This window comes from Uloborus diversus, chromosome 5, assembly GCF_026930045.1.
Source record: "Uloborus diversus isolate 005 chromosome 5, Udiv.v.3.1, whole genome shotgun sequence".
Taxonomy (NCBI): domain Eukaryota; kingdom Metazoa; phylum Arthropoda; class Arachnida; order Araneae; family Uloboridae; genus Uloborus; species Uloborus diversus.
This window is the reverse complement of record NC_072735.1, coordinates 37,655,914-37,680,306: the sequence shown is the minus strand read 5'-3', so window position 1 is coordinate 37,680,306 and position 24,393 is coordinate 37,655,914. Positions and strand designations below refer to the sequence as shown.

The 24,393-nt window shown below is 32.8% G+C and overlaps 1 protein-coding gene across 2 annotated transcripts in view; it reads right to left on the bottom strand.

The window, feature by feature from the left end:
• The window catches only part of LOC129222022 (carnitine O-acetyltransferase-like), a 43,503-nt gene extending 19,414 nt beyond the window's left edge, over nt 1-24,089 (bottom strand). Inside the window, exons 1-7 of one of the 2 annotated variants that reach the window (XM_054856438.1) lie at nt 23,948-24,089; nt 22,260-22,466; nt 18,191-18,277; nt 8,664-8,782; nt 4,436-4,489; nt 2,601-2,766; nt 221-392 (exon numbers count right to left, since the gene is read on the bottom strand). In XM_054856438.1, coding sequence (XP_054712413.1) covers nt 221-392; nt 2,601-2,766; nt 4,436-4,489; nt 8,664-8,782; nt 18,191-18,277; nt 22,260-22,466; nt 23,948-23,974 — 832 coding nt within the window. In that variant the 5' untranslated portion in view covers nt 23,975-24,089. Of the gene's footprint in view, nt 1-220; nt 393-2,600; nt 2,767-4,435; nt 4,490-8,663; nt 8,783-18,190; nt 18,278-22,259; nt 22,467-23,603; nt 23,741-23,947 lie in introns of those variants that run through there. The other variant, XM_054856439.1, reaches the window with a different exon arrangement.
• Between the last annotated feature and the right edge of the window lie 304 nt (nt 24,090-24,393).

Genomic DNA, 24,393 nt, shown 5'->3' with positions numbered 1-24,393 from the left:
TGCTTAAATTAAGCAAAAACAACATTAAGAGAAAAAAAAATAGCAGACTACATATCTCCTTACTATTTAAATTTTGTTAATTTTAATCAATATAAAAAATCATCCCAATAGAATCAATTTTAGAATAGTGTATAGAGGTATGGATATAAGAGCAGCAAACTTTCTCATCTAGCTTTTGTGCTAGTAAATTCTGTTAGTTCATAGATTGTAATTTACTTACATTTTCGTAATCTTTTATATGCTTTAGCCCAGTTATCTCTGTGTAAAGTTGTTAGAGCTCCAATTGGACATTTTGGGTACACTGATTGCTCAAGAACGATCTTAAATTGAGCTAAAAGTTGACTTTCATTTAAAGGTTTTCCATCATTCCCATACACATCTACAGCAAAATACTAAAAAAGAGAAATAAAGAAACAAAAAATTAAAATAAATACAAATTTCATATTAACACATACTCCACACAAAACTAAATAACAATTTCTCAGGATACTTTTCAAATATTACTTTATGATGAAGTTAATTAGACATTAAGTATTCTTTTTCTTAAAATAAAAAAGTATTATGACAATGTTCATGATGAAATTCATTATGTGTGAAATGATTTCTTGAGGTCAGTGTATCGTAACCTAAAATGCGAAATGGGCAGGAGCTTTTGAAAAGAAGCCGTGGACTGGCGATTTTTCTTCTTTTCCTTTTTTTAAATGTTTTTGAAAGTTTTTGAGCAAGCAATCCCCAATTATGGATTTTTTTCAAAAAATAATGTACTAAAAAAAAGTTTTAAAACAAAGATTTCATTACCCAAGTTGTTAGTTACTTTTTATAATTTTCATACGTTAAAACTATTTTGATGTTTATTTATCTCAATTGAAAAACTTTTTATTAATAACATTAATTATTCAATTATTCCCCTTACATAGCTATTGATTTTTTTTCTACGTTTTAAGACAAATGTTGTCAATTTAGAAAGGTAAAGAAAATTTCCTCGCTTAATCGAATAACATTTCTTAGAACTGACGATATTCGATTAACCCGTTCGGGACGAACGACGCACGTTTGTGTCAGCGGCGGCTGTTCGTCCCGTCCGAATCACGCTTATTTGCCTTCCGGCATATGCTCAAGAATCGGAGCGACGCTAGTGTGCGGCTCGATTTCAGAACAAAATGTTGACTATCAGATGGCGTTACGTATCCATGTTCGTCCAGATGATTGGTCTAGAACATTAGTATTTCTATCTCTGATGTCAGAATGGGGTCTGTCAAGTGTCTGTGATTTATTGGATTTCGTGAAAAAAAATATACATGTGCTAGCAAATGAAAAGGGAAACACATACTCATTTTAAAACGGATGTTTCTAGTTTTGATTCCATTTATAATGGGATTTCATGAGAGATATTCTAGAAAGGAGTTTTACTTTTAGATTCATTTGTGTAGCCATGGTGAACACGTCATCTTTACGAGGAGGAAATATCTAAATTTATGACTGATCCATCTATGGATCTTTCGGACGACATTGAAACAACTATAAATTATTTTTATTTTAGTTCTTCATACAGTAGATACTTTCTAAAATTTTGCTGAAAAAGAAGGCAAAGAATTTAGACGGAGATGCATCATTTGCTCGAAGCAGAATAAAAGACTTAACACTACCTATGAGTGTAAAATGTGCAATGCACATTGCTCAGTACTTTGAAATTTTTCATGAGGCTTTAAAATATGAATTGTTACAATATTCTTCAAGTATTTCACAAAAATTTAGCACAAATATTTTTCCTGTTTTGTGCAAAATATATTGTCTAATCTTAGTTACAGTAAAAAACAATATATTTTGTATTTTTTAATTGATCATTAAATTTTTTTGTTATGATTGAAATTATGACATACGTATTTTATCATACATTAAAAAATGGTTTCGTTTCTACGCGAAGTGTACATTTTATCCATTGTTATGTAATGCGTACTTTCTGAAAATGCGAATTAGGTTTAGCGGGAGAAATTGCCCCAGCCTGTACGCACAGTCCGCATGTAACAGCTGCCATCGTGAGGGAGCGCTGGCTTCAGCAGGCTGCCGTCCCGAACAGGTTAAGCAGGGCCGACAGTACATATATAACTCGATTTTGCAAAAAAAAAAAAAAAATTTACTTGGAATTCGTTACGCACTGGTGAAAAAATCTGCAAACGGCTGAGCTTTCTTTTCTTTTTTTACAAAATAATAATACAGTCAAACTTCTCTGGAGCGACCACTCTCCATTTTTGAAAAAAGTGGTCGTTAATGGAGGTTGTTCGCTATTAGAAGTCATTTTCGAATGTGCAAATACAGCACCAATAGCTGTTATTTATCTTCGTCCTGCAGTGTATTAATCAAGAACATTATGATAAGAATGTATTTAAATAGAGAAAAAATTTTTTCATTTTTTAAATAAAATATACTTTTTACATCAGTTTCCTTTCTGATCTTCCTTTCCTGTGTAAGTTGATAATTTCTACACATTTCTCGAGTGTGGGTGTGAATTCACATTTTTCAATTGAGGAACATATGAGTTGCTATTCCAAATGCATTTAAATACTTCAGATTTAATACTGAATTCGAACTTGAATACTTACATGGTTATTATGAGCAACTACAATGTGTTTCGGCTTTTCAGCCTCCAAGTTACCATAATATAAGCCATCTTTTGGATACCCAGGAATTCGACAAGTTGAAAATATTTTTGAATACTGAGACATGTCAAGAGGTTGGCCGCCCATTGAATCAAGGGGCAAGGAATTGCTGAAACAAAAGCAGAGTATAGTAATGAAATAACCTTTTAAAATATCATTATTAGCCCACCATTAAGACATTTCTCTCTCTCTCTCTCTTTTGTTTGAAGGAGAAAAACACTCAAGAAAAGTACTTTGTATTGTAGTAATCTACAATACTATAATGAAGGATAGGATTAAACATCTCATTCAACACTCATGAACTAATTCAAAAAGTTCATGCTTACAGTCATGCACAAAAAAGCAGAAAATTTTAATATGTTTCACATGATATATTGTCCATTCCTGAAAATAAGATCCGGACTTTTAAAAACTTTGTTGCAAAGGATATGCTAGGGCTTAGTTTTAGAAAATATCTTATTTTTTTATGCACCATAAATAATACTTGCTTTTTGCCCAAAAAGCACAATTATTTGGGTTCAAGAAGTACATTTATTCAAGTCCAATATACAGTCGGACCTCCTTATATTGAAGTAGCAAATTGCCAGAAAAAAATTCGATATATAGAAATTTTGACATATAGAAACGATCTTATTTTATCCTAAAAATCTCCTAAAACATTAAAATTAAAGCTAATTTTCGTGCATGAAACCCCAATTTCTAATTTATACGAGCATCGGATTAAATGAAAGTTAATAATTAAAAAAATAACAGAAATTAAATTTTTGCGCCTTCATAAATCTTCATTCTTCTGCAATTCAACTTGATCCGCAACATTAGGAGATTTTCATTTTGACAAATCGAGAGAAAAGTAAAAAATTAATCTTCTTAACTTGAATGATTTTTACTGCTGCTAAAACGACTAGGAACGATAATCAACAGACAAAAGGGATGACTTGAAACTGATTTTACAATGTTACTGCTTACAACTAAGATATTTGAAATAAACTTGAGGGAATTTAAGAATTCTAGAGCAAAACAACGACCTATCTACACACCCCTCAACCCTAGATTCCTTACGAGTTTCGTAGCAACCTTTAGTGAACATAATTTTCTCCCCTAACCTTTAGTTTTCATGAGACAAACAGTCTAAAGAGGAAAAAAATCTATGTATGTCTTGAAAAAAAATTCGATATATAGAGATTTTTTCGATATATAGAAACAATTTTTCTATGTAATGAACATAGAAATTTGCTGGGATTTCGATATATAGAAAATTTCGATATGTGGAAGTTCGATACATGGAGGTTCGACTGTATTAATTATCTTTCAATAATCTTGACCTCTCATTAAAGCAACCAAGTCAGAATTTTTAGAAATTACAGGTGAAGAACCCCAAAACCCCTGTTTGTGCCCAATAATACATTTACAACCCCTCTTCCGATTTCTGCAATCATCTAAAGTAGGGCTTATATTAGGAGTATTAAGCAAAATCACACTAGGGCTTATTTTTTGATTAGGTCGTACTTTCGGGGAAACATGGTACATCAAAAGGAAAAATGAATGGAAAAGTTAAAGCAATGAAAAAACTGCCAGAAAACTATAAAAACAGAAAATTTTGAAAGAAATACAAGCTTACAAAACTGATTAATCGAAAGGGAAAGAAAAAAACTACAGAAAATTTGAATAATTATTAAAGATCATACAAATATGTTTGCAATGTTTATCCACAAAAGTCTCTGTTAAAACCTACTTCAGCATCTTGCTTTAAGATATCATACAAACAAAATTTTAATTACCTGTCAATCAATTCTTTATAATTTAAAGCACCAGCAACCAATCTAGCAGCATACCTAAATTTAAAATTTTTTTAAAAATCAGCTGTTGATGAAAAGCTAGTTTTCAAAATAAATAACAATTTGCAAATTTGTGAAGTTCTTGTAAAGATTGTAGTAATAGGATTATAACAATTAACAAATGAAGTCAGATATAAATTACTAAAAATACCAGTATAGTTAACATTACATGTTTTAACATTTATATCATTCCAATGTCATTTTAGTATATTCAATGATGGAGAGGGAAAATAAAATAAACAAATACTGAAAACAAAGTAAAACATTTTGATTGTAGGTAATTTTTAATTGAATTTTATAAGCATAAAAATATAAAAATTTCAATCTTTCATTCATTATTTCAAAGTGCTCATATTTGTTCATTTTGTTTTGCTAATTATGTTTAAAAACATTAACAAATTAACTTATACTTTATACAAGCACGGCCGTGCTTAGGGGTGGCAAACTGCGCGGCTGCATAAGGCCGCTAAAATATTTTGAAGTAAAGGGGCCGTTAAAATATTGTGAAAAAAATATCTTCTTTTTAATGGTACCAACAAAAAGAAGGTGCAATGGGACAAACTTGAGCTACAGCGCATTAAAAATAGGCTATTTTTCATGTGAAGGTTTTTAACAGCCAGTCTGGATGGCAATATCTTTTAGAAAACCAATATTTAAGCTCTGCAACTATAATTCATTAAAAGCATGTATATTGACAATAGAATTACAAAGTAAGAGCTTTTGAATCATTTTTGTTTAGAACTTATGACATTCTTAACTCCAGGAAAAAGTTTCTCCACTGTGATTTTCTTGCGACTTTACATGCATGCTACACAAAAGTTAATGAACTCAAATTCATAAAAATACAAGAACGTATTAACAACTAAAAGTACTTTGAGCTCCTAAAATTTCAGGCCTCCAGTGTGATAAAATTTCCCGTAATCTGAACTTAAACGTAGCAATTCATTTCGACAGACAGAATTTCAAACTCATTTTTCAATCCTTATTCAAAAGAACACCATCGAAGAAAAACTTATTTTGAAAGGTAAAAATCTGTTCTTTCTAATGGTACAGTAAAACCACTTCTAATGGACACCCCTCAAATGTTGACCCCTCTTATGCAGACAATTTTTAATTCCCCGATTTTAAGGCAAATTAAACAAGGATTATTAAACCCCTCTCCTGTAAACACTCGGACAAAAAAATTTGTCCTCTTAGTATCCACATTAGAGGGAGTTTACTGTATTAACGAAAAGAAGATGCAAGGTGACCAACTTGAGCTACAGAGCTTTAAAAATAAGCTATTTTTCACTTGAGCGGTTTTGATAGTCACTTTGTATGTCAATATCTTTCAGAAAATAGATATTTAAGCTCATAAACTGTAACCCATTAAAAACAAGTATTTTTTATAATGTAATCACGAAGTACGAGCCTTTGAATTATATTTGTTCAGATTTTATTAAAACCTATAATCCAGGGAAAAATTTCCCCGCCGAGCTTTTCATGAGTTCCCACGCATGCAATAAAAAGACTAATGAGCTCAAATTTCCAAAAATACTTGAATGCATTAACAGCTTATTGTACTTTAAGCGCCAAAAATTTCAGGCTCCCAGTGTGATAAAATGTTCTGTGAACTTAGTCTAAAATTGGCAGTTTGGCACAAAAAGCTGATGCACCATTTTGGATCACATTTTTCGGAGATCCTAGATCTTCAGGATTTGGATCTAGGAAGCTGAAAAGTAGCATAGGTTAGTTTCAAAGGCATCTCTACACACTACACCTGTATGAAATTTCATCTAAATCGGAGGTGATCGAACGGGGACCCCTAGGTCCACTTGACATGGAATGACTCTCATATTTGCTAGTAGTAAAAATTAGTGAAAAGGCAGAAAAAAGTCAAAAATTTTCATTCTTTTTCCGAACCTTGTTCTGAAGTTAAACCGTAGTTCATACCCCCCCTCCCCCCGGACTGAAAACCGCCGTTCGGATACCAGTCTTTATTTCATCAATTACATCTCTTTCGGATTCCAAAATTTTCTTTGAAACCATATTTTGTGCCATATTTCTTCACATTAATTTTGTAATCTTAATATATAAAAATCTTCTGTGTGGAAGTTTGTCACCATAAGGCTTTTAAGTGGCTGGACCGATTTTGATCAAATATTTTGTGTGTAATTAAGTTGTGGCGAGCATCGTTTTGAAGCGCGATGGATTGAATCGGAAACGTTTTTGTTAATTAATTAATTTAAACATTGGATGGTTATGTCTCCCAAATGATTAATATTTATTCTAACTAATTGTTGAGCGAGAACTGAAATAAATATTTAATCCATTGTCAAAGGACAATAAGAAAGCCAGCTCTGCTTTATATAATGAAATTTCCTACAGCCATATGTCAATTGAGAATAGATAAAACGTAGAGAGAGAGTGAAGCCTTCATTTCTTGAAAGCAACGATTTTAGGTCCCGTGATATATTTTAAAGTAAAGTACTGGAAGGTTCAAGCAAAACATGTGTTCTGTTGTCGTAGTTGAACCATGTGACCGGATCGGTGCTTTAGGTTTTCCTACCCAAATGATTAGAAAGTACCGTACCAATAGAAACATTTGTTTCTCAGCTGAAATCCATCTGAGTTTTGGTACTAATGTCAAGAATACTTGAAGGATTATCCATCTAATCAGTACATTATTAAAGGAAAAGATGATGAAATTCAAAGACGAAACAAATTTTATTTTCGTCCAGATAAATTACAACAGGGTAGTTCTGTACACAAAAGATCAGTGCTGTGGAAGATCTTTATCTTTGGTGGAAAGAAGAAATTAGGCAATATATGGAGTTTAAAAAGTTTTCGTTCAAAAGATTGGACCACTAATCAGTTGGAGTTGGCTTTGCTCACTGATCGGCTGGATTACAGTAACGTGGTGATTTGGCGACTTTGGCTATAAACAAGAGAGTTGCGTGATCATTTGTTTACTTTTTTTAGCTACTGTTAATGTAATTTATTGTATTTTTTGTTTATTTGGCAAAATATTTCAAATTGCAAAGAATTTTTTTTTTTTTTTTTTTTTTTTAAAGAGTTTTTAGTCATTTCAGATGAAGAATGTTTGTTTTACATTGGGAGGGGGGGAGAGGGATGAGTGATTTTCGCTTATTCAGAGAACTGTTTTTACCTTTATCATTTTTCTAAACGATATCCTTTCGATTGTTTTATTCATTTTCATATTGGAGATGTTGCAGCGGGATTTCCCGTTTGTTCTAGATGGGTAGTTAGATTTTTACACTTAATATCTGAGGATGCTTTTTACCCTTTGAGTATGGTTGGATGAAAAATAGGCTTCTACATATAATGCACTAATAAATCGAAAATCACAATTTTTGGACTTAGTTCAGTCAGTTTCTGAGGTACAGAATTAAAGTTTGTTTGTTATTAATGCACGTCATGTACTATTGATTTAGCCATATGCAAATAAAAGGATTGACTCAGAGGCAAACATAGTAATTGTGGTTCAACATATTTTTTATTTTTTTAACTATTTTAATTCCAATTATTTTTTCTATTAATTGAATAGTTGTAAGAAATTCTTTAAAAATTGCAAAATATTCTAATGTTAGGACTACATATATGTTCTTTTTGTTTTAATTTTAATTATTTGTAATAATTAAATTTTTCTGGTCAGAATAACAAGAGCCTGGCTGTGGGCATGACTGTTTTTATTGGTTATAAATGAAAACCTTTCTAGAGTTATATATATACCAAGAGAAATAATTATGTTCATATTTAATAGGGAAAAAATCAATATGCAATTATTCATTGAAAAGTATTTTTTTAACAGTATCTAATTTTTTTAAGTATTGCAAAACCAAATGTAATGACCTTAAATTCAAACAAATAACATAAATAAAAATCTTCAGTGGTTGTGCGTAAATGATGTTATGCTTTGTGGGGAGACAGCTTGTGAAGTTGTGTTTGTGATGGGGGTAGGTGGGGGGGGGGGAACAAAAAGTATGACATCATGCATTTTTATTGCAGCGTTTATGTGATATAACAGGACATGTGACGAGGGGAGAGGGTAAGGTGAAGTGGGACATTTTGTGACAAAGGGGAGGGGAGTTGATTATAATGAAAAAAAAGGACAGTCCCTTACGTAAAAGAACAAAAAAAAAAAAAAATACAAGAAATGATATTACAGTACCTCAGTTGCCTCTCAACAGTATTAAAATCTTTCAATGGAAAAACAAGGCCAGGACTTGAGTAAACAACAACAGGCTGTCTGAATTCCATATAAGCAGAATCTAACCACCAATCTGACAGCTGAAATATAAAATGTAACTTAAAACTTGATGAAAAAATTAAAAACTCAAATTGCATTTGACATTTGTAGTCCGTGGAGTTTGTGACAAAAATACCCAAAACATTTCACTTCCGGATACCAGTCTGAAATTTTGCACAGTGCTTATGTACATATCTAAGAACAAAAATCCATCGGGAGGCATTTGATGAGAGGTCATGAACCCCCTGTGATGACGTCATCAAAATGGCCGCCTTATTAAGAAAAATACGTTCGTTTAGCTGCTTAGAATTCTATTATGGATCTTAATATTGCGATATTAAAGTATATCACTTAAAAGCACTTTAAAAGAGCTATTTAGTAGTGATTGACTTTTTTTTCCTGTCACAAATAGTTTAAGAGTTATTACAATTAATGTCATCAAAATGGCCGCCTGGAAAGGTAAGTATGTACGTTTAACTGCTTAGAACTACATTACAGATCTTTATATTGTGAGATATGAATGTGTATCATCTGAAAATGTTTTAAAAGAGCTATTATAGAGAGATTGATATTTCCTCCTAAGACAAGTAGTTTTATAGTTATTAAAATTTCCGTCATTAAAATATCCATCGTGAAAAGGTGAAAAGTTTCGTTTAACTGCTCAAAACGCCATTAGAAATCATTCTTCCATAAAAAAAACAGCAACACTAAATAAAAGCTCTAAAATAAACAATAAAAATATGCATTTGTTCTCCCCCCTCCCCCTTAGTAAATAGTTTTAAAAATTTCACTGCAATAACGTAACTATATGAGGCGGGAGAGGAGGGGCATTCTCATTGAACTGTTCCAACTGTTCCGCTGCATCTAACCCGCACTAAAACTTTTAATTAAAAATTCCTTACCGGATTAAATATACATATGTATTGTCACATAATAATTCACTTCTCCTGCAAGTATTTGCCATCTAGCGGCAAGAATCAAGCTGTAACTTTGGATTGCAGTTCGCCTAGCTCGTTTCTTTCCAGTTCTGCTGTTCTCAGCAATAATTAATTCCATAGTGATATGTTTATTACTCAGATATAATTTTCAGTAACTGAATATTTGACTGGTTAATACTGTAGCAAATAATATCAAATAAAGATCAGTCATATAATACTATTACGGTTTGAAATCGATAACTTCAATTGTTGGTTCCATCTAGCATTAAAATTATCATATGGCTTGTATTCATTCCTTTACGTCCTTTTCAATAAACAAAACGCATTTAAAACTCGCAAGATTTTTTAGAATAAATTTTTCTCCTTCATTTGGTCCATGTGACCTCAAAATACTAACATAGCTCGCAATCATTTCTTTCATGTGCTTTTGGAAAAGTAAAATATTTAATGAATTGAGGGTTTATAATCTGGGTCCCACCTACGTCCTGCTAAAATCTATTCAGTGGGCTATGCTGAATGAGTATGGCGAAGATATAATGTTGGTCATGTCAGGTGGTCTCCACATAGAAATGGCTGTTTCATCTTCAATGGGTACATGGCTTGAAGGAAGTGGATGAACTTAGTAGAAACTCATGTAACAACATCGGGAAGAGCAGAAGGAACACTGAAAGTCTCGCATGTGAAGAAAAGTCGATACGCTCACGATTTTGCAGTAACTACTCTCCAAGTTCTGTAAGCGAAAGCGTATCAAAATCGAAAAGATATAGGCGAAACATTTACAAACTGTGTTAAGCGAAGATGAGAAGAATTGCCTCGGTTTAAGTACTGGAAGATCACCATGGAGCTAGAATTTATACTTTACTTCTGGTGCGCGCTATTCGTCACGGAAATTTCTCAGATTTTACTGTCACTCTTGAGAACATATGTCCATGGATGTATGCTCTTGATCATACAAATTATGCCCGATGGCCTTCAATATTTCTGTTCAAATTGAAGCAGTTACCAGAGATGCATCCAGCAACTTTTCAGGAGTTTCATAAGAAAAATATATCTGGCTCCAAAACTGAGGGGAAATTTTCCAGGATGGCACACGACCATTTGCATGAGCAAAACAACAAATTAATTTAAAAATCCTCAACTAATCTATCACGTTTACGTCATGAAGCGTCATTAATACAATAGATGGTTGCTGGACCGGAAGTTGTGCGCATGATTGGGGAGTTTGAAGAAAATCAGAGCCTGAAGTCTGGCGTCACTACTGAAAAGCTAGATACTAGATACAAGATACTAGAAGCTTTTGTATTCTGTATGAAACTTATGTTTCCAGCCTAGTTGAAACATTTGAAGAACACGGAAATCCAGGAATCCTTTCGAAGATGACGATTTAACTACAGTTAACAGCAACAAAATTATTCTCTCGGAAAAAAGTGCCATTTCTGTGATGTCAGAGCAAGTCAATTCAATACATTTGTAGAAGATCGCTTAGCGTTAAGAAAATTATCCATACATGATGTTATTAAAAGAAACAATCTCCTTTTGATGAGCAAAAAAATATTTCCGTTCAGTCCAAAGGGAAGCAAAACATTGTTGATTTGAGGAGGGGCAGCACTCTTTTTGCTAAGCTATATGTTGCCTGCCAAGCAATTCAAATGGATGTAAAAGAATTTTTTCCCATGAAAACAGCTCGTGTACACCTTCTATATCCAACCTTGGCAAATTTAGGAAACCAAGAAAAAAGTCTGACGTAGTTTCTTGTATCGTCCAATCAATTGGACTGGTTTGACAGCTATTCCGGAACCAAATTGTTCATTGATGGGGCTGCACTGATTCACATGCTTGTTCCTCAGTCTACTTGAACTGTCCAACAAAACTGCGATCAGATTGTGAAGTCGTACATATTAATGAAATTAAAAAGAGTTCATAGAGTAGATTTAGTTTTTGACCGGTATTCAAAAGGAAGTTTGAAAAGCGAGACGATACAATTGAGAGGATCTGGACCAAGAATAAGTATGAAATCCAAAGTTTTGATACCAAAGTCATTTGGTAAATTTCTTGCGAAAGATGAAAATAAAGAGGAGCTTTTCGAATCTTTTGGCAAAAAATCTCGTGAAGCTGGATCTACCAGATGGGAAGCAGGTTGTATGCTCCTACAAAGACACGGTAATTACTTCAGTCAAGAAAAAAATTTGAAACCATGTCTCTCGTATCCCACGAAGAAGCCGATATGAGGCTATTCCTGTATGTGCAGTATGCAATAGAATACTCGGGTCATGCAAAGACCACCGTGAAAATTGTTGACAGTGATGATGTAGTGATTGCTATGTTCCGTTTTCGGAAACTGCAAGAGCTATGGGTGAAGTATGGAAGTGGAAAATATCTGCGATATCTTCCCATCTACGTTTTACACTGTAAAGTTCCACAAGGTGTTCCAGATCTTCTGCCTTTTTCCCATGCCTTTACATGAGCACACGGTGTCTAGTTTTGCCAGCATTGGTAAAACTAGGTACTGCATGGAAAATGTGGATGGCAATTAAAGATGTTGACAAAGTTTTTTGTACTATACTAAAGTACCCGAGAGCATCAATGAAGACGATGAGCATTTCTTACTTATTCAGCGCTTCGTAGTCCTGACGTATTATTTATCAAGCTCAGTGGAAAACGTAAATGAGGCTAGGATTATTTTCTTCACCCAGCAAAACAGACCAGTTGATTTTATTCTGCCATCTAGCAACGTTCTTCTGCATCACCTTAAGAGTGCAGTGTTTACTACGGACAAAATGTCTTCAGCAAAATTTTCAGCTCTTGGATCCATATCAGTGGGGATGGGTAAAAATCGGTAAAGAGTTTGAATCTCTTTGGTATGCACACCCCAAAATAACAATGGAGAATTTACAGGAACTTATATCATGCAAGTGTAAAGCGATGTCTACACGCTGTCGATGCGTCAGATCAGGTCTGAATTGTACACTTCTTTGTAGTTGTGAGCGCCAGTGCAATACGTAAAACATTCTTTAAAAAAACTTAGTACCGTTTTTGTTACAACAGGTACTTTTTCTTTGTATTAAAACATGAAATTTTCGTCTATTTCTCTTATATGTTTAAAATGTAAGCATTTTAACAAAATTGTTTTATTATACGATAGCATTAATAATTAAGTTCTCGATCCATTTGGGGTGGTGACTTTGAATATTTCTGCATTTTAACCTTTGTTTTATTCAATATAAAAGTAAAATACTGACAAAAAGTGTTGAAACATGAAGTACGAATTTAAATTTAATGAAACTTGAAAGGTTCATTTATAATGCAGGTATAACAGTAAAATTTTACTCCAATATCACAGAATACACGAAAGTCATTGTTTTCCTATCAATTTTCACGTTGATATTGTAATAATTATTAAACTATTTGTCTTCTTTACTAGTAATAAAGCTCTAAGTTTGTCGGGATATCTTTCCGGATGTCTCTCTGTGACGAGCATAGCACCTAAACCGTTCGGCCTATTTTCACGAAACTTGGCACACAATTAATTTGTGGCATGGGAGTGTACACCTCGAAGCGAGAAAATTCAATTTTGTCCTTTTTCTATTTCAATTTTAAGAACATTTTACCGATCAAATTATCATAACTGAACGAGTAAATTACAAAATGATCATACCGTGGAACCGTAACATAAAAAAATTGTTGAGAAGGCCAGAGCCCACCCAGGGCTGTCGTGCACCTGAGGAAGGAAGGAATGAACCGTAAAATGGCCGTGCAAATTAACATAGAAAACTGGGGGAAAATTCATCATCCATTGTTTGTAAATATACAGGCGAATCAAATGACCTTTTAATTTTTCTACTACGAGCAAAGCCGTGCGGGTACTGCTAGTAGAAAATAAAACTAAGCACTGTTGAAGAGCGTTTTTAAACGACTTTTAGATAATGTATTTGAATTTTACAAAATTATGACCTATTATGTAGTTCTAAGCAGTGAAACCAACGTACTAACCGATACATGGCGGCCATTTTGATGACGTCACCACAGGGGGGTCTTTACCTCCAATCAATTGCCTCCCGGCGTTTTTTTGCTCTCTTATATGAACATAAGTACTGTACAAAATTTCATACTGGTATCCGGAAATGAAATGTTTTTGCACAAACTCCACTGACTATTGTATTTTGTTGAATGAATAAATGAAGAGAGAATTAAAACAAAATACATTTTGCATACTGTGAAACACTGATATGGTCATATTTTACTATATGACCATATGCTCCTGCGATGAACTTGTTCAACGCAGAGAATAATCTAACCACAACAAAAAAATATTTTAAGCATAACCCCAGGACTTTTATCTTGAAATTAAAAAAATTAGTACTTCAATATCTTTGCCAGAAGCAGTTGTGACTTGCAATGAGGCGACTAGTTTATCAGAGACTGTTCTGGGAACAGTTACTGGAGGCTGTTACTGGTCATTTGTTTTGTAATTTGATTTTGAAATAATTATTGTAAATGAATATTTAAGTTTCAGAAATGAACTTAAACAAAATGGTAACCAATTAAATGTGGCATGGTTCAATTTTAACTATTATCAGTGGCAGATTTTTGATTTTTTATGATAAAGCATGAGCGCTTAATATGTCATCCGTGTAATAGTAGCAGGAATTCTTTGTACGTACGTACAGTATAAGTATGAAGCACCATGAAAGTGATTCAGTCAAAGATTACTGAATTCAGTTCTTCATAATAAGATACTGACCTGTATTATGCATTCTATTCAGACATTTGCTGAAAGTAGCTGTCAATAAAAATCTAACTTAGCTTGTAAATCAGTTTTTTCATTTTTTTTTTTTTTTTTTCAAATCTAATGTTAGGCCTACACTTCATGGCCTGTTTGGATAATCCATACTTTTCAATCTTTGAGGCTTGGATTTCTGAGGTTTTACTGCATTATTTTTTTTATTAATCTTTTTGGACAGATATTTTGCATATCATGACTGAGTTTGAATCATAACACTACTTAACTTAGTACAATTTACATCTGTTACAGAAAGAGGCATAACTGCATATGCCATCATCTTCCCACTGTTTGACGAACAATTTGACTTAATACTGTTCACCTTTGGAAAAAGAATGAAAAAAAGTCACTTAAAATGTTATTATCCATGTTTGGAAATACAGTAGAACCTCAATCATCCGAAGTAATTGGGACCGAACCTACTTCGGATAATCAAAACTTTCGGATAATTGAGAATTCATCAATAATAATCTAGTTTAATATGTAGTATCGTCTTTGAACTGTTATCAGGGTTCATACTCAAAATTACAAATAAAAAATAAGGAGTTTTTAAGGAGTTTTATTTCAATTTTTAAGGAGGTTGGTTTTTTGTATAAATATCGTTATTTTTAAAATTCATACTTAGGAAAGAATGTGCAAACCTTTGTTCATCTTTTGCATTTAAGCAACACATTGCATGTATAAATATACTAAGGTAAGGTTGTTAAAGAAATTACAGTAAAACCCCTTCTAACAGACACCTCTCTTATGCTGACGATTTTTCATTTCTCTATTGCAAGGCAAACAACGTTATTAAACCCCTGTCCTGTGCACACCCCTCCATTACGGACAAAAAAAAATATACCCAGAGTAAGTATCTGCATTAGAGGGGTTTTACTGTTTATTTTAAAAAATCTTAAAGATGGCCAATGTATCATTAGAACGTCACAAAGAGCAAAAATTAAAACAAATATCTCCAAGTTTTTGTTTATTAAAATTCCTCTAACAGAACCTTCACAGCAACCTTTTATCAAAGAACTTTTATAAAAACACTAGCATTCCCGTACCCAGCATTGCTCGGGTAATGGAATTAGCAGGGGTTAACAGTGCTTGGTGCACCTAGTTGCAAAAATCCCCTATAATAATTACTTATTACCTATAACTTTTTCTAATTTGGGGAGGATCCCGGGGACCCTGGACTCCTTATATATATATGCCCTTGTCCTTAACCGATCTTTAACTGTTATTAACGATCCTTTTAAAGTATTGATTATCTTTGCAAACAGAGGTCATCCACATTTTATTGTTATACCTATGTTTAAGCTAGAACTTCTTTGTGTACAACATTTTTAGTTTTTTTTTCTGGTGATAAAATTATTAAACTGCCTGATGAACTGGCTTTGGAGCAAGCTACATAACATTGGTCATGTGAAAAAAAGTCTTCTCTTAAATCAATCCCTGCTACTTTTAATGTCTGTCCTTGTGACTTATTAATGGTTATTGCAAAGCAAACTTGAACAGGAAACTGCACTCTTCTAAATTCAAAAGGATAGTCCGCCTGTGATGATGTTCTTAAAAACTTTGTTTCTAGTTTTGAAAAAATAAAAGTAAAAGACAGAAACATTATGATTTGACTTGAGAAAAGCCTCGAAGAATCACGTGAGAAACAAAAACAATATCAAATTCATAGTTCGCTATCGACCATAAGTTGAGATGAAGTACTGAATAATGATTTGAATGGAGGAAAGCCTTCGAAAATAAGGGATTTGAATTTCAATGACAGGTTTTTAATTTCGCAGAAATTAAGGGGTTTTAATTAATTTCTCCCGAACTAATTGAGATTTCGAAAAATCCTTTCTTAGTGGTTACTTTTGTAATTATGTGAACATGCCTGCCAAATTTCAAGTCTGAAGCTTCAGCGGTTTCGGCTGTGTGTTGATATATATATATATATATATATGTTATCTCAGGACATTGATTTTTATATATTAAGATTACTAATATTAAACTTATCAAGTGTTAGGTACATAATTTTACAGTATGATATTTGATAATTAACAATCCCAAGTAAGTCAAAAGAAAAAATATAGATTATATTCTTTTTAAACAGACAAGAAACTATTAGACATCTAGCAAAAGTCAATAAAATGAGAGCAAGTGAAAAATTATTACATCATGCATATAATACGTTATGTATACCAAAAGCTGCCAAACCAATATAACATATGAGAATCTAACACAATAAAACTCCAATAATAATAACTGAAATAACCTGTGAAGTTCCTAGGCTGCATTACTGGAACCTTTTTGCACATCATTTTCCTTCTCTTCTATTTGTACATTTATTTCAGCAATATCAATTTTCTTCTCTTTAATGCTTCTTCTTAAATTATTGGATTTGATGAATAAATTTATATTTTTTTCTGTCTCAGCCTTTGCCGAAAGATCATCAGCTTCAATTTCATACTCGTTCACATCTTTTTCCAAACAAGCTTTTTTCTTCTGTAAGTATTCTATTTCCTCTTTTAATGAGATTCTCTTTCTTTTCAAATTGTCTGTTTCTTTCTCTATTTTTTGTTGCTCTAAGTATAGCATATATTTTGCACGTGCTGATGACACAGATTCTCTCATTTCATTAGTGATTTTAACGTCAAAAATACTCCCAGCAATTCTGATCTTTTCACAAATTATTCGCTGAGAAATAAAAGAATTTTCTTTTAAATTTTCCACTTCTATAGCTTTATTTACAGAGAAGCCTCTTTCAACTGATGCCTGTCCATGTGAAAATATCATAAGCATTTTGAAAATGTCCCATAATTTGGAAAATTCACCACACTTGAAATACTGGTAAAAAAATGTGTCTACTGAATCAACTTTATAGTTGAAGTTTTCAAAATCAAACTTATTTTTTTTAACAATATCTTCCAAAAAGGAACTATACTCCTTTAAAATATCATCACCATCTTTCTCTAAAACTTGGTTTAATTTGGTAAGCCTTAACAAAACTTGCTTCATACATTTTTTGATTTGGGAACATCATTTATCATAGTCTTTGGGTCAAGACAGTACATGTTTCGAACAAGAATATAATTTACTGGACACTTCAAAAGTAAAAAATAAATAACATTTAGTACAAATTTTTGAAAATTATATTTCAAGTGAAGAGCCTCACCATCAGTGTTTTCCTTCTTGAACAATTTTTCTTTCACAAGTTTATCAGTAATAAACCCTAAGCATACTTTTTCCTTCTTCACATATCATTTATCAAAAACGAACACCTCCACGAAATACGTTTCCATTACAATTCATTAACGGCTCAGACAATCTCAGACACAACAGTCACCTTATGAACGCAAAAAATGTTGAAATCCAGTTCTAGATCTGCGCATTCACTCGCTGCCTTACACTTTGTTTACGAAAACCAATCATCTTGCCCGTTTTCAGCTTCTTAGGAGAGTAGTAAGAGTTCTTTGTTCTGATCAGCGTAGATCGGCGTGACTTTGTTGGAGCTCAAACTCAAAAATGACATTGCAACCAGAAGTAACAATATAAAGGTCCCGTTGAACATTTATTTGAAATAAATATGAGAAAAAATCTCTGGATTTACATTACAAATACAAGAAAGTTGAAAATTTTCGATAAAGGCAAGTTTTCAAGGTTGACAGCACTAAGGCAAACATTTTCACCTATTTCTTTACATCATCTGAACAAAAATTTATGAACACTAAATCTCATCAAATAAAATATTTTACCCAATTTTCAGTAACTTTAGCTTTTTCTTTTAACATGGTATGCAGCTTAACACCTAAACCTCCAGGTGCTCCAAATTCTTTTACAATCTGCAAATAAATTTCTTAATATAATGCAAATAAAGAATACTACATAGTTAGGGCACTAAAGATAATAAGAAAAATGAACACAATAATGTGATAAAATATTTCATACAACTATCGATACCTATTAACCTCTTTTATTCCAAAAATGTAGAATATTTATTTTTAAAAAAATTGCAGTGGGAATAGGTAAATCTACAGAAGATTTTGTGCTACATTATTTTGAAATAATCAAAGTAAAATACTTGTTTGATGCATCAAAACTAATTAAAGTTGAACTATTTATACTTACTTCCATAACATTATTGCCAAAGATAAATTTAAAAAACAAAGAGTTTGATTGTTTATAATACACATTAGGGCTGGGCGATGCAGCGATGCATCGCCAAAAACTGGTGTGCATCCTACATTGTTAAACCTGTTTAGAATTTTTCTCTAAACCAATGCATCGATACTGCTCCGATGTACTGACACCTCTTCAGGATTGGCTACTTTAATCTTTAAATTTTTCACAATTAGACCTTCATTTCTCCCAAAATATGTAAGAATTGCACATGTGTTCTTATTTACAGACGAATGATATGTTGCTGACCTAGTAAGTTTATCATATCGTCACTTACCAGAAAAAAAGCAAAAAATAAAAAATAGCAACAAAAAATGCAACATGTATTTTGGTGCTACAAGAAGTGGAATTCCTAGCACAGATGTCACACGGGTCGGTAACTTGTAGGATCCCCCCCCCCCCCAAAAAAAAACTTAGTAAATATTTTAAGTAAATATGAAATTTATATAATTTTTAGAAATAACTCGGTTCTATTTTTGTGGCATAACAAAAGTTTGGAAGACAAATAAACTGCAAATCCATTTTATGCAAAATTTGTCTTAGATGATATATGTAACCTGCCTCTCTACCTGCAATATTGGGCACTGTGTTTTTGTTAAATTTGTTGGATTAAATATAATTTAAGAGAAATTAGTGGACATTTTCAGAATTGAAGTATGTAAATTTTTTAATAAACTATGAAATCCTCTTTGAGTGTCACCCGGGGTGGTTTCCCTCTCATGCTACTGATTACAAGAAACCTTTTTTTAATTCAAAAATGTGAGCTTTTGAATGGAATGCATGACTTTGTGTCCATTTACTTACATTTTTTGCACTGAAAAAACAGGCTCATTGTAATCTCAAAACTTGTCTTCCATATTTTTCACTAACTTGCACTTTTAGCACTGCTTTGTAATGTAATGAATTTCTTTCTGGTGCTGAAATCTGTTAATTCGTATCTGGTATGAAGGTATGATACATATTTTTTATACCTTGTATATATTTTTTAAAACTTAAACAAGTTTAGTTTTTAAAAAAAGAAGAAAAAAACCCTTACATCGTGATGTAAGTTTGGCAATGCATTACGATGTAGAAATTCCTATATTGCCCAGCCCTAATACACATTATTTTTTGGGCAATAAGGAAATAAATTATTAGCCTAAGCAGCACTTTAGATTTGGTTGGTGCAGAGCTCACTGTGTAGCAGAGAGGCTCCCACAAAGTGACAGCGATTGGGACTTATATGATGGGGGGGGGGGCAAAAAGAAAGACAACTAAAAACCATGGGACTTTTAATTGAAGGCAAAAAAATGAAAAAAAAAAAGAGTAAAATTTCGTTAGGGCTGGTTTTGAGAGCAGTTAAGTGTAAACTGATGTAAATCTAGCAACTTCACGCACATTTTCCTTGAGATTTTGATAATTTATGTACATAATAACTTTCCCCGCAGAAGCACTTAGACATGAATAAGACTTTTATTATTTATCACAAAGTATTTTGAGGTGTCACAAACACTTGGTAATAACTTCATTTAGCAAGTATGGCTTGTTTAAGTAAAACAATTGATTTACTAATATCCAAATAATAAATACATAAACTAAAAGTTACTGCTTTTTCTAAATAATGTTTTGTAAACAGATATACAAAATAAAATAATTATGTTCTGAAAATTTTGGCATTTCTGTCTTTTTTTAAATATAATTTCTAGTTTTGGCTCCTAAATTGGAAAATAAATAGGTAAATTCACCGTAAAAAGGGAAGAGCCGGTTGCCCACCCCCCTCCCAAATCGCCTTTACTGCTCACACCTGTCATGATGTCATCACAGTCTTGACTTTTAAAACTACTGGTAAAATGAAAGAAGTTCTAAAGAAAAATATTAATTTTTTGGAAAGGGTTCAAAAGAGAGCTACGAGGTTAGCAAATGACCTTTCGAATTTAGATTATGATTAGAGGCTTACAATGCTTAATATGTATATTCTTGAGGAAAGGAGAGTAAAAAGGAACATGACCCAGTTATTTAATTTTATTAAAATGGAAGATGTTCATGGGTTGAATTTCTGCACAGATAACCAAAATCAGGGGGTCATTGTTTTAAGCTTTTCAAAACCCAAGATATTCTTGAAATCAGGAAAAATTACTACAGTAGACCCTCGTTTTACGTGGGTTTATTTTACGTCATTTCGATTATACGGGGTTTAAGATTTGACACTTTTATTTTATTTTACGCCGATCAGTTTTGGTTTTACGCGGATGTGGTAATGCAAACAGGTAATTTTCCCCTCTTTCAAAATCCAAACTCCTAAAGATTGCAGATTACATGTAACAAACTGCATTTTGGTGTGCTAATAATCGAGCTTAGGCTACTGAAGACATTTTATGCGATTGGTTCCAAAGCTTTTTCCAGAAGTAAAGTTATTAAACTCACACAGTTCAGAACTCACTGGAAGAGCTTTTAGAATTGACAAAGGAGGCATTTACCAATGAGGCTATCAACATCGGTGACACACAACCAAAAATGTTCACATTGAAAATTTTATTCCTGAACAAAAGAAATGATCTTTCTGATTTGTTAGCAAGGGCACCCATATGGGGGGGCGAGTGAGGGCTCAAGCCCCCCCCCCCCCTAGAAATTAGAACTTCATTACTTTTAGTATTTTTTTCTTTGCAAAAATGTAAAAACATTTCTTCTCCAGCCATTTATGAATAAGTTATTAAAAATGTCAAATTTTAATAACTCTAATCTGTACTGAAATCGGTTTCCATGGGAAAATATCCCACGAAACCATGGGGAAAATATCTGAGCCCCCCCCCCCTTATAATTTTGCATATGGGCACCCATGTTTATTACTGAAGGAATATTCTATCAGGGAAGCGATGCAAGTGATCATGGTTGCGTTAATGCTCCGCATAGAATTACAGAGAAAAATTCTAAATGACTGCCAAAAGACTATCATAGCCAGCTCCTCTGTATAAACAGAACACGAAATTATTTATGTTTTTTTATGCATGTTGTGCATAAAAATCAATATAAGTACACATTAAACTTATTATACAACTAGTCATCACTAGAATGAAGTATTTTTTTAATCTACGGAACCTAACCCCTATTTTAACACTACTATTAGGTCTCAATTTATGCGGTTTTGATTTACGTGGCATTTTCGTGTAACGTAACCCCCGTGTAAAATGAGGGTCTACTGTACTTTAACAGGGTTTGAGGCATTTGGAATAGTTTACCAGAAGCAGCTCTTACTTGCAATGGCATGAACAGTTTTAGGAGGGCTCTTGATCTTTACTGGGGATTGATAAATTGACTAGAACCAGCCTAGCTAGGCCCAGAGCCTGCTGTTGGCTGTCACTTTTGTATTTATGTTTGCAAGTAGAAGGAAATAAAGCTAGAAATATGAAGATTCATTCCAAATTGGAAAGGAAAATGAGGAAGATTTTGCATTTTGTGCAGAAGGGAGTAAGATAGGGTTAAAATACGGAAGGTTTGGCAGGTCTGCTATAACATTTTGAAAGATCCCTTACTTTTCAAAAAGTCCTCTGAAAATAAATAATGAGCATTATCTTATTTTTAAGCAAAAATGTAGATAGTTTTTATTTTTCCTGGTTACTTAAAATGTTCTCCATCAAATGAAGATGGTATTTTAAAAGCATGCCATACCTTTTCAGTGTGGTGGTACTCCTCTTCTGACAACAGGGGGCGTACGGATAATAAATACTTTTCCAGAGAAGGATGTAGAGGGGGTACAGGCAACCGCGGTAGAGACTGTTGATGAGCTTGAAATTTTTCATTCATTTTTACTGATGTAGCTCTAACAGAAGAACTACTAAACAAATGTCTGCTAAGAACTGTGTCAACTTGTTTCAACTGGAAAAGAATCATTATGAACAAAATTATTATTTCTTTTGTTAATTAACAGATTAGTTAAAAACTATCAATTAATATATCAGCATATGATGATTAATTTTAGCAGTTTAAACTCTGGCAGTGTACTAGCACTCTGGCAGTGTACTAATTTAGGTTTGTGCAGCAGCACAAACCTAAATTAGTACACTGCCAGAGACATAATAAATATGAATCTATAATGATGAGCATTCACATTCTGCATTAGAATTTTTCTTTTAAAGGTCACGGTTAATAGTTGTTTTATATGCAGCCTTTTTAGTCTTTGTAGGACAACATTTCTCAACCTCATTTAACCTAACTGGTAACATTTTGCAAACCAATAAGTTTTTTTTTAATATTATTTATTTTTAACTAAGAACTAAAGTTTTCTGCGTTAAAACAAACTTTAGGATGCGTATGGTTCTATCTACCGAAGAATTTACTTGGATACTTTGTTATTTTGTTAAGTTTGTCTCTGCCCACAGTTTCCAAGTGTGATTCTGTTTTACAGCAAGATAAGTAGATGAATTTTCTGCTTACAACATAAAGATGTAAACTGACTTAATGTTTTGCTGAAATGTCTGCCGTTTTTCTTATTTTAATTTCTTGATATTTAGCACTGAAATAAATTTTTTTTTTTTAATTAAGAAGCAAATTAAGCAAAATGGTGAAATGTTGGCAGTGGCATATTCCTAATAAAATCTTATACAATTAGGTATCTTTGTATAGATGTTCTATCAAGCCATATCAAAATTAGATGTATTCCTGACGAACAAATTCTTTATTATGAATCACTCCATATTATTAAGAATAAGAAATGTTTGCAAATTTTTAAATTATTTCAGCAGATCTTAACACTAAATTAATAGTTAAATAAAATAAAGCGCCTGCGAAGTTCAAACAGTTCACAAAAGACAAAATGCGGTTTTGATGACAATACAACTGAAAAACAGGCAAACGCTTATACTAGTGACACAAAAAATAATAGAACTAAAAGATGTTCTAGCATGCAATATTTGAACAGAGCACTATGTCGCGATCGAAATTCGTCGCGAAACAATAGTAAATACGACATCAACACGAAATTTAAAATGCACAAAAATGTAAGTTTACGCTCACAATTTAGCATTTGGGAATTGATTGAAAAACGTAACATTATTATTTTATTTAATGTTACACTTGAATATAGTTCCAATTTCTATGTTTGCTAACGATATTCCTAAATCCCAGCGCTATCTTCCTCTCTTTCCTGGTTCTGTGCTCACCGCCCTATTTCCTTAACCTCTAAAACGAGTTTCATTGTTTCGGATAGCAAATAAGGGACTTATAAAGAACAAACATGACGGCAAAAGAACATTATTTCTATTTTTTATTTTGCTACAGCGTTTGTAATGATAAAAAGAAATTGTAACAAAAGATGTGAATTTAATTCCTTAGAAAAATGCTGAATATTGATTGATTACCAGAGATTTTGAAAACCGAAAAATCATTGTGGAATCGGGTTTCTTCTTTCCTACAGTGATAAAAACTAGCTTCAATTTTATTAATTAAATGTATTTAAATCCAAACAAATATCTTCTTATTGTTTGTTTACTTTCTGCAACTCATTTCGTTGCCAAATTTGAATACTTAACTTATTAGTAATTTTACTCATGGGCTACGTTCGTCATTCTTGACCGGTAGCTACCGGTGCCTATCAACTTCTAGCTTTTAACCCTTGCGTTCGACTAGAGTCCCTATATGAAAACGTACGTTCGACGAACCTCACCGATCTACCGGTGGGTAACCGGTTACTAACCGCAGTGTTCTATGTTCAATCGGTTACCTCATAGGTTACCATTCTAAGCAGTTGATTGGTTGATTGGAGCACTTGATCATTAGCTGTCACGTGACTCGGATCGGAAAAATA